This window comes from Grampus griseus (genome assembly GCF_964374135.1).
Source record: "Grampus griseus genome assembly, chromosome: 3".
Lineage (NCBI taxonomy): Eukaryota > Metazoa > Chordata > Mammalia > Artiodactyla > Delphinidae > Grampus > Grampus griseus.
This window is the reverse complement of record NC_139019.1, coordinates 125946179-125957097: the sequence shown is the minus strand read 5'-3', so window position 1 is coordinate 125957097 and position 10919 is coordinate 125946179. Positions and strand designations below refer to the sequence as shown.

At 54.8% G+C, this 10919-nt stretch overlaps 1 protein-coding gene across 2 annotated transcripts; it reads left to right on the top strand.

Moving 5' to 3' along the window:
• The first annotated feature begins 409 nt into the window (after positions 1-409).
• On the top strand, positions 410-9553 carry CD74 (CD74 molecule). Of its 2 annotated transcripts, XM_082651347.1 has the most exons (9): positions 410-607; positions 4581-4753; positions 4982-5055; positions 5595-5657; positions 6427-6522; positions 6798-6885; positions 7916-8107; positions 8600-8662; positions 8933-9553. In XM_082651347.1, exons 1-9 carry the CDS (start codon positions 531-533, stop codon positions 8941-8943), a joined length of 837 nt encoding a protein of 278 aa, XP_082507473.1. In that variant the 5' UTR covers positions 410-530; the 3' UTR covers positions 8944-9553. The 2 variants fall into 2 exon arrangements, with proteins under 2 accessions (XP_082507473.1, XP_082507474.1); XM_082651348.1 differs by lacking the exon at positions 7916-8107 and having other exon boundaries at positions 426-607.
• Positions 9554-10919: the final 1366 nt, after the last annotated feature.

The following is a 10919-nucleotide window of genomic DNA, read 5'->3' as shown; positions in this document are numbered from 1 at the left end:
TTTCCTCCTCCATTTTGAGATGACATAACTGAGGACTGAGAGAAGGAGAGGAACTTGTCTAAGTTCACAAAAGGGGCACAGCCCCTTTCAGCACCCACTCATCTATAGGTGCGAGGGGAGACAAACAAAGCATTTTGGGTATTTTTTGCTTCAAAGTGATTTCCTGTCTAGGGAGTGAACATTTGCCTGTTTCTCAAAACATCCAAAGAGCCTTATGAATCCACAGGTCTGCCCAGAAACAAGTGATGAGGGCCCTGGGCAGCCAGTGGAAGCATGCTGGCCTTTCCACCTGCCTGGGGGACCTCCCCCGACTCATCCTGCCCCCTTAAAGGAAGCTTTGCTCAAGTGGGGGGTATTTCCAGCTTTGTGGCTTTCACTTCCACTTCTACTAGGTGGGCGGAGTGCCCTCCTGTGGACGAATCAGATTCCTTCTCAGCCCCAACTTCAAGAGGTGAGCCAGGGGCTCAGCGTCCTAGACAGGCAGGAGGCAGCAGCAGCAGCAGGAGTGGGGAAGACCAGAGGCCGGAACCATGGAAGACCAACGCGACCTCATCTCCAACCATGAGCAGGTGCCCATGCTGGGCCAGCGCCCTGGAGCCCAGGAGAGGTATGTGTGAACGGCAGGAGAGCGCACACAGACCTTGGGCCGCACAGAGTGCGCAGGTGCTACAGGAGGAGCAGTAGACCGCGAGTCAGAGGAGGCATGGACTTGGGCTCTGACCCCAGTGCTAACTGGGTGATTTTGAGCAAGTCTCTAGCCCGCTCTGGGCTTCAGTTCTCCCTCCTGTAAAGTGAGGGAGCTCCTCTAGGACAGGGGTTTTAACTTTCTATGCATCATGCACTTCTCTTCTGAAAATCAAGAGAGCTCTGGACTCCTTCCCTAGAGCTTCACACAATATCAGCAGCTTCACAGAGTCCCCTGAAGCTGGGCCATGAGGCCTAGGTTAGAAATTTTGGACCAGATTTTGAAAATAGTATGGATCCTAGATGGAGCAGATTTTCTAAAAGAGATTGGTAGAAGCAGCTCATCACAGAGGAGTTTCCTCCTAGTTACCACAAATTGCTATATGTGTTTATATCAAGGGAATTATCGTTGCAGGTGTCTGTAGAGTAGATGGAGACCTCCTTTGCCATCACAGGAGGGAATGAGAGATGTTGGAGGGGGATCAAAAAAGGGTGAGGGGGTCTCTGGCTAAATTTCTAGAAGGGACTGTGGGTTGATGTGGGTGGTACCCTGCCTGTTCCCCTCTCCCTTGCAGCAAGGGGCCAGCACAGCCATCCAGAGGACCCCTTCCCAACTCCAAGATGGCCTCATCCATCTGTTCCCCTGAAAAGAAAAGGCGTGGTTAGAATGCAGCTACCCTAATGCCCCTGCTCCCCCAAATAATTCGCAAATGACAGGGACCTACAGTTGTGATGTCAGCTGTTGCCAGGCAGAAATGGGTTTGGGAGAGACTCTCAGAGGTGTCATGAGGAACTGCATACTGTGGGACAGGTAACTAGAGACCTTTAGAGACCATTTTCACAGCCTGTGAAAATCCTGGGGAATCCCATGGCTAGGAGGGCCGACTCTTACGAGGGCTGGATTCTGGTCCAGGTTCTGCTACTGTCATGTGTGACTTGGATAAATCAGTGTCTCTCTCTGGGTCTCAGTAGTAGTAATAATAACTACGACAAGAGTTATGATAATAGTTCCTATTCACTGTATACCTGTCACCAATCTTCAGTCACTGTTAGTCATTACTATGATTAATTTTGTGCCAGACATATAACTAAATGCTAAACTCAATCGTAATTCTCTTAGAAACCCTATCAGTTGGGTACCTTTTTTTTTTTTTTTTGCGGTACATGGGCCTCTCACTGTTGTGGCCTCTCCCGTTGCGGAGCACAGGCTCCGGACGCGCAGGCTCAGCAGCCATGGCTCACGGGCCCAGCCGCTCCGCGGCACATGTGGAATCTTCCCGGACTGGGGCACGAACCCGTGTCCCCTGCATCGGCAGGCGGACTCTCAACCACTGTGCCACCAGGGCAGCCCAAGTTGGGTACTTTTATTATTCCCATCTTTGCATAAGAGAAAGTTGAGACATATCAGTAAGTGACTTACTTAAGTTATCGCAGCTACTGAATACTGGAGCCAGAATTTGAACCCCAGGACTAGTCTGATATCAAAGTTTGAGTTTATTCTACCATCTGACCTCCTTCTAGAGGCACGATTTGCAGGGAGGGAAGATGGGTCCCCCTCTGAGCTCAGGCCTCCCAGTGAGTTGCAGACCCAGCATGGGCTCAGTGAGCAGAAAGGGTGCCCCCTCGTCAAATCCTTGTCTAATTTTCCTTTTAGTTCAATTACTGCTTCTAAAAACTGTCCTGGCCTGTTTTGGACCCTTTTGTGAACACTTCTGCCTGGCAACATTTGTAGTTCTGGTTGGCTAGAACCAGTTCTGGTTGGCTAGTTCTGGTTGGCTAGTTCTGGTTGGCTCCCAACTTTGGCCAATTATTATTACTAGTCAAGAAAGAGGCAGTAGAAAGGAGGAAGTGAAGAGAGGGGTGACAAGGGCTTCCCTGGTGGCGCAGTGGTTGAGAGTCCGCCTGCCGACGCAGGGGACGTGCCCCGGTCCGGGAAGATCCCACATGCCGCGGAGCGGCTGGGCCTGTGAGCCATGGTCGCTGAGCCTGCACATCCGGAGCCTGTGCTCCGCAGCGGGAGAGGCCACAACAGTGAGAGGCCCGCGTACCGCAAAAAAAAAAAAACAAAAAAAAGAGAGGGGTGACAAGAATTGGCCTTTGTCTAGAAGCAGGAGACAGGCAATCAAGATGCATAGATAGGAAGGCATCTAGATGCTCAAGTTAACTGTTAACTCCTTTGAGATTCGTGCTCAGTGTTACCTATGGGGTGCTAACCACACGCTGGGTATGGAGTCGAGAGTTTTACCCCCGCTCTTGTTTTATATAACAACCTTTGAGTAGAGTAGATGTTCTTACCTCAAGTTACTCACTCAGAGAAGTTAGGTGGTGACTTGCCCCTGGTCCCCGAGCTAAGGGAGTGGCAGAACCAGGATTCCAATCCAGGTTACATGGTCTCGTCTTCATTATGACTCTCTAGAGTCTCAGGCCTTATGAGAAACTGAGGTTCAGAGAGGGGATGGCGGGAGGCAGAGCTGGGGCTAGACTGGGTGTGGGGCTGCTGAAGGGGTGAGACTGTAGAGCTTGAACTCAGGCAAGACCCAGACTTGGGTGGACTTTTCACCACTTCAGAGGCCAGGCCACCCCTGTTCCTTGGGAAGGCCAATGAGTAAGATTTGTTTTCCCCTCCTGTCGGTTTTTCTCCTTTTCTCCACACAGGCTTTTTACTTTCTCCTTTCAGAATAATAATCCCTTGGGCTGGGCCTTGGCCCAGAAATCACAGAGGACTGACAAGCAGAGAGCCAGTGAGAATGAGCCATGTCTGTGACGTCATGAGTTACTAGGCAGCAGGGTGTTCCTGCAGGTTCCTAAACTATCCTTGCTGATTGCTGGAGTAAGCAGGGTGCAGTCTCGTCCTCAATTTCCAGTGGGGTCCTAGTAGTTCTACCCCTGGGGTAGGTGGGAGAAAACAAACCGGTCAGGAACTCTCAGGGTCCTGGGGTGGGATCCTTACTTCCCCGGCACGTAATATTTACATGTGCCCTCAAAAGTGTATCCAAGGCCAATAGCTCCAAGGGCTGGCCGAGGTCTGGCCACCCCTCCCTGTGCAGCCAGCCGGTCCAGAGAGCGTGAGACGTTCTCCCAGGTCATACAGGCTCAGGCACCAAAATCCTGCTGAGATACGCCCCACCCTGCTTCCTAACCCCCATCCCCGGTAGATATTACCATTCATAATACTTCTGTGGTCACAGACAGATCTTACTTCAGATGATGACCACCAAATTCTAGAATTGCTGATGTGAGAGGTACCCATGAAACAGGCCCAGAGAATGGCAGAGATGTGCTCAGAGGCACAGGGAGTGTCTTGGGCAGAGGATGTATTCCCACAGGGGGTGGTCCCTGGCCCTGCTCCAGCCAGACATTGTCTGATGCACCCAACCCACTCCTAAAAATGGCAAGGCCTCACTTCTCTTTTTCAGGTGGGCTGCATGCTCTGCTGTCCAGGCCCTACTTCCTTCCTTCATCTCTGATTTCACTACAGGGGTTGGGTGCATAGTGGGGGCTGCCTGGAGGGCAGCCCTGATCCTCAGGAGATCCTCTGGTAGAGGGAACCTGGGGAGACCCTCCACCTCGACCCATCATTGCACAGGTGGGACCAAGGTCTGGAGAAGACAAGCACTTGTCACCGCTTCTTCCCCACGCAGCCTAGGCCCAGGGGCAGCTCCAGGATTTCCACCTGGGAGGGCTATAGGGGCAGCACTGGTTGGAGGTAGGGGGTCAGGGGAACGTCTTCAAGCTGTAGGTTCATAGGCACCTGTTTGTGTTTAAAGTGTGTGTTTGTTAGGGGTAGCTGAGGGCCGAGGGCTGGAAATGGGGGGCACACTCCCCACTCCCTGCTAGTCCTCGGGGCAGCCACCTCCGCGGACCCTCTTCTGACCTATCTTCCCTGCCCCCAACAGCAAGTGCAGCCGTGGAGCCCTGTACACAGGCTTTTCCATCCTGGTGGCTTTGCTCCTGGCTGGCCAGGCCACCACCGCCTACTTCCTGTACCAGCAGCAGGGCCGCCTGGACAAGCTGACAGTCATCTCGCAGAACCTGCAGCTGGAGAACCTGCGCATGAAGCTTCCCAAGTGTGCGTGCCCCACCTCTATCCCCACAGCCCTCACCCCCCCATCCCCACAGCCCTCACCCCCCCGTCTCTCACCTCAGAAGACCCCTCATTCCTGTATCCAGCTGCGCCCGCTGTCCCTTCTCTCTGGTCTGGAATTCCAGCCCCTCATCTGGGTCTGAGATCTCGGTCCCCGGAGCTGAGTGCCCTCTTCCCTGGGGCCACGCTCATGCTGTACCTTCTGCCCCACAGCCGCCAAGCCTCTGACCAAGATGCGGCTCAGCGCCCCGATGCTGTTGCAGGACCTGCCCATGGAAGGCCCGGAGGTAAGGCCAGCCCCAGGGCGGCGGAAGAGGGAAGCATTACCTAGCCTGGATGGAGGGCAGGTGCCAAGGGACAGGGGAGGACAGCTGGCCCGGGAAAAGTAGAGCTGGAGAGGGGGTCCTGACTGCTGGGGGAGGAGGAGGAACTCCAGAGGTGGGGGAGGAAGGAGCCTCTTGGGGCCCTCCCTGGGAAGAGGGCTCAGTCCTCCACAACTTACGAGATACTTCTCATTTCCCAAGCATCTCACAGTCCCTCCTATTCTCAGATCCCTTGATATCATATATGGATAACGTTTCTGTTCACTAAACGATCTCCCGTCCACAAAGCCTTGGGCAGGAAAGCTTATGCAGAGTTGACGAATAGGATATTGAGGCAGGAAGGTAGTGACTTGCCCGAGCCCTCACATTTGGAGGTGGCAGAGGTGGGCCTGTTGAACATCTGCGAATCCACACTCTCACCCAGACCCCAGCTGCTGGCTCTGCTCTAGGGCCCCTCCTCCATGGGCCAGTGCTGGGAAACACCCTATTCCTTCCTTCCACAGCCCATGCAGAACGCCACCAAGTATGGCAACATGACGCAGGACCATGTGATGCGGCTGCTCCTGGTGAGTGGAACCTGGCCAGGCATCCCTGAGCTTCTGCCCCATCCCCATAAGCCCCCAGTGAGGCTATGCTTCAAGACCTGCGCCATGCCTGGCTCACAGCAGACATCCAATATGGGATCACCAGATTAGTGAAGGAAGACAAGTGTGGCCCTTAAACGTTATATGAAGTCCAGACCCACCACTCCCCGTTTTGTGTTTGGGATGGAGAAACCAAAGCCCAAAGTCTGGAAGTGACTTGCTGAAGATGCCTGTTTTTTCCTTCCCCAATTTTTGCTGCATGTCTACTCAGTGCCAGGCACTGTGCAAGGCTCTGGACCCACAATCGGGAGCAATCAGATCCAGCTCCTAGTCCCACGGAGACCTCAGGCTAGCATGGGAGACAGACAGGTGACCAGGTGATGAGGGGTGTGCAGGGGACTTTGTGAGGAAAGAGGCCGAGAACCCAACCTAGCTGGGCGGTTGGGATGAAGTCAAGGAAGTCCTCCTGAAGGAGGTGAGACCTGAAAGATGAACAGGAGCCTGCAAGGAGTAGAAGACTGAGGGTTATTGGTAGAACTGGGCCTGGAACTGGGTCTCCCAACTCCTAGCCCTGGGGTCTTGTAGCTGTGTAGCCGTATTACCCAGACCACTTCCCCTCCCCACTAGCTCCAACATGCTGAGGTCTGGGGTCCAGCCCTCAGAACGGAAGACCAGGGGAACATGGGCTGCACATTAAACCTTGCCTGCCAGGAAGCTTTTTAACCTTCCTTCCTGCCTTGCTACCCTGCAGAAGTCTGACCCCCTGAAGGTGTACCCGCAGCTGAAGGGGAGCTTCCCAGAAAACCTGAAACACCTTAAGGACACCATGGATGGCATGAACTGGAAGGTCAGCAGCTTCCCCTGCCCTGGTACCCTCCCTCTCCTGACATCTAGAGCAGCCCTGGGAAGAGGCGGGGTGAGCAGGGAAGCCATTCTCAGGAAGCTGGAGGCGGCTTACCAGCACCCAGAAAACCACAGCCATGGAAGAGTGACCAAGCCCTGTGGGGTCTCTAAGGAGGAAGCAGGCTCCCGCTGGCCCTCCATGTCTCTGTCCCCAGGGACAGAGTCAGGCTGGGTTGGAGAGGGCTACTGAGCCTGACTCTCTGCCTTTATCCCCATTAGCTCTTTGAGAGCTGGATGCATCAGTGGCTTTTGTTTGAAATGAGCAAGATCTCGCTGGAGGAGAAGCCTTTTGAAGTTCCACCAAAAGGTAGAGGGAATGGGAGCCTTGGGGAGGCAGGGTTTCTGGGAGCTCCCTCAGGGGTAGAGCCTTAGGCACTCCCTGATCCATGCACAGGACTCTCCCAGCCTCTCAGCTCTCACTCCTGTCTCTCCTGCCTGCTCTTCTGGGCTTGGCTGCCCCCAGCCCCCATCCTGTCTGGGGTACCGAGTCCTCCCTTCAGGAGGTGACCCTCGTTGTGGCGGATGGTACTGCACAAGGGGGCCTGGAGCAACAACCACCCAAAACATCCCAGGAGTCATGGCAATGACCTTCCCCACCCAGCACTGCACCCTGCAGGTTCCCATGAGAGGGCTGGGCTCATGATTCTCGCCCTTCAAAGGGACCTCTCCCAGGTCACACAGCCAGCAGGTACTAGATAAGAGGGCCTTGGGGTTTTTCCATCTCATGGACAATGTATACCAGGGTTTTCAGCCCTAAAGCCTTTATGGGTCCTGTGTTCTCATCCTGGTGCTAATTTGTTGTGTGACTTTGGGCAAGTCTCTTCCCTCTGGGCTTCAGTTTCAGAAGTGGAAGATCAACGGTCCACCCCTCTCTGGGCCTCAGATTCTCCATCACAGAGTCATAGAGGGCACACTGGATGCGATCTCGACCAACTCCCAGCTAATGTCTGAATCCCCTCTATAACATCCCCATCACATAGTAACCCCCACTTCTACTTGGATACCCCCAGTAATGCAAGCTCAGACTTACCAAGGTGTCCATTGCTTTTCTCTAGAAGTCAGAATCACAGGTGCAATTCTAAACTTTAATAGGCATTGAGTGTTTGAAGAAATCATGTTCTGGGATGAATTAGCCACACAGCCATTCACTTCCTCTTTGATCCTGGACCTTGTTGGTTCAGGCCTCAGTTTCTCCATCTGTGCAATGGGTAGAGCAAGTACAGCCATTTGGACAGAAGGCATTAGGCCCACAGCAGTGGTATGTGGATCTCTGGTTCTGCTGAGACCCTGGCCCAGAGCTTGCTCACTCACTGTGTTCACCGTGCCTGTCGCTTCAGTACTGACCAAGTGCCAGAAAGAGGTCAGCCGCATCCCTGACATCCACCCGGGCATGTTCAGGCCCAAGTGCGACGAGAATGGCAACTATATGCCGCTCCAGTGCTATGGGAGCATCGGCTACTGCTGGTGCGTCTTCCCCAACGGCACCGAGGTCCCCCACACCAGGAGCCGTGGGCACCATAACTGCAGCGGTAAGCAGTGGCCGCTGTGCCAGGAGCAGGAAGGACCAGGAAGGCTGAGGGGTAGGAGGTCTCTCCTGGCGCACCTGGGGCCAGGACACTCGAGGTGACAACTCCTGGGGGGCAGCCACTCAGCCATGCATCCACCCACCTGTGCATTCCTTATCTGTTTGTGCATTTATTATTTCTCTCCTCTGCCCACACTCATCTACTTACTCATTTACCCTTCAGTCCTTCCACTTTACCCATCCACGCATGCATCCAGGTGTCTCCAGATCCACCCATCTGATTGCATCACCCCCTCCTTGGCCTTGCTCACTTAACTCCCCGGCCGCACTTCATTGCCGCTTGCAGCCATCCAACAAGCATCCTTCCACTCATGTCTGTTCTACCAAGCACCAGGCTCGTGGCGAGGTTGGGCAGAACTAGCCCATCCAGGCCCCTTGTCAACGGGTGCGGTAGTCTGGGCTGCAGCTAACACGTGGACACTGTGCTCCTTTGCAGACCCACTGGAAATGGAGGATCTGTCGTCTGGGCTGGGCATGTCCAAGCAGGATCTCGGTCAGGGTAAGGGCCCCTGCAGGGGATCTGGTCCCTAGCAGCTTAGCCCCCGAGGGGCCTACTCCCTCGTGGGTAGATGACCCTGGGCCATTCTCCAACATCCATTTCACAGATGAGGACCAGGGTTGGGGGTTTCAGGGGCTATGATGGTCAGTACTTGTACCCAAGCGGGAGGCAGTGGAGGGTAGAGTCCTCGACTGCTCTGAGGCCACAGGATGCTGGGAAGGGGCAGCAACAGGTGACTCCAACCCTAACCTGCTGTGTCTCTCTCCGCAGTCATCCTGTGAGCACAGCAGACACAGACGCCAGCACTCAGCCAGCCCTGCATGGCCACAGCTTCCCTGGCCCCCTACCCTAGCCCCTCTCCCTCCTTTACACACCCCTCCCCTTGCCGTCTCCTACCCTGCACCTCATTCTATGAGACTCTGGCGCCTGGCTCTCCATCATCCTTGGACACATCAAATCATCAGAACAGCACAGATTAACAATGCAGAAGGGCCCTGCTGCTCAAAACCCCATCCACTAGCAGGGACATAAGGCCCGGGGAGATGGACCATGAACCAGGCTGACCCCCACTTCTGACACCACATGGTGCTCCAAGATCTAGGCCCATGGAAGAGGTGGGCAGGTGTAGGGAGAAGGGATGGCACTGACCCAAGCCCCAGAACGGACACCTCTGCTGTCCCCTCCCCCATTGGCCTCGGCCTTCCAGCCCATTTAACTGTGGGGGAGGAGCCACCCTTTCCCTCTCCCCAGCATCACCCACCCAGGAAGAACCAGCCTCTCCACCCGCAGCCCCTCCTTTCTACCAACCCCCAGTTCCGTCTGCACAGCCAAGCTTGTCATCGGCCCTCAGGGCCACGGCGCCTGTGAGAATAAAAGGTAGTGAGTAGAACACTCCCAGTTCCTGGCTGCTCTGTTGGGTCCGGTTCGAAGGGGGTGAACTGCAGACCTTGCATCCTGTGGTTTGGTGGGAGGACACAGCCCGGAGAGCCCAAATACAGATGCCTGTGGGGCGGGGCCGGGCCGTGGGGAGCAGGGCCGGGCCGTGGGGAGCGGGGCTGCAGTCTTTGGATGCGGACACGCTTGGTCTCCATGTTCCACACACAAGATACATTCCCTACTTCCAAGAAGAAACAGGCTCTTGCCCACAGTTCTTTAAGCACAAGCTCCTCTGGGTCCAGCTTCTCACGTCCCCATTTTCTTTTCTATACTGAGAACAGTACAAGTGTGATGACAGATGGCAACAACATGGGCCCTTGTGTCGGGATCACCAGGGAGTGGCGGCTGTGGAAGTGGGGGGCCTATGTCCTAGTTAAGGGGCGGCCGCTGCAGTGCCCCAGCTGCTCATTACCAGGAGGAGCAGAGGCCCCTGTGGTCAGATTTCTGGACTTTTCAAGAGGAGCCCCAAATGAAGAAGTTCACTGAAATCTCTATTTCTAAGTCTGAAGACTTGCTGTGGGTCAAAGGAGCCCAATAGGACACTGCTCTGCGGCCTCTGTTCTAGATCAACACACTTAAGGGGGGAGAGGCTCCCTGGGGGAGGGCCTGGCCCAGGAGCCCCAAGTTAGGGTAAATGTGGATGCCACCCTGGCTCGCCCAGACCTCCCCAGCCCAGTGTTCTGTTTCTGCACGGCCTCTTGCTGCCTTTAGCAGAAGGCTAAAAGCCTTGGAGCGGACTCCATGACCTTGGGTGCTCCACACTACTCTGGGCTCAGGGAAGTGGCCCTCTGCATCACTGGCCATCACAAAGTCCTGCGGACGTCACCCTGACACATCTTTCACGTTCCTCCACTTCTTGCCTTCATCATCGCAGAACCTCTGTTACCTAGACACGTGGACAACTCAGTCCTAAATGGGCGTCCTGCTCCTACTGTCCCTGCCAGCTACTCTCCACCAAGTACCTCAAGAGAGCCTGCCCGCAGCTTGTCCTAACTTCAAAAGGTGACTTGGAAGACCCCCTTCCATTTCTTGCTTCTGGGTATCTGCCTGACCTACCTACCACAGCAACCAGCCATGACCATGCCTGAGCTCCCCCTTAGCTTAGATGCCACCTCCTCCAGGAAGCCTTCCCCACCCCAATTCAACACCAGGGCCTTTTGCTGAGTCTCCTTCTCTGGCAAACAGTGTGTCACTCACCACAGTATCACAGAGCCTTGATACACGGTCAAGAATAAATCCTGAGCGATGGTTTGTTCATCTGCCAAGTGTCAGCCAGACTCTCCCTTCCAAGAATCAATCAATGGCAAAACGTTTGCCCCAG

What these genes read in the sequence shown, in the direction of transcription:
- CD74 (XM_082651347.1), top strand. Translation starts at nt 531, where the DNA reads ATGGAAGACCAACGCGACCTCATCTCCAACCATGAGCAGGTGCCCATG. An exon ending in TGCCCATGGAAGGCCCGGAG is followed by an intron (nt 5,056 to 5,594) that starts GTAAGGCCAGCC and finishes TTCCTTCCACAG; the next exon opens with CCCATGCAGAACGCCACCAA. An exon ending in ATGTGATGCGGCTGCTCCTG is followed by an intron (nt 5,658 to 6,426) that starts GTGAGTGGAACC and finishes GCTACCCTGCAG; the next exon opens with AAGTCTGACCCCCTGAAGGT.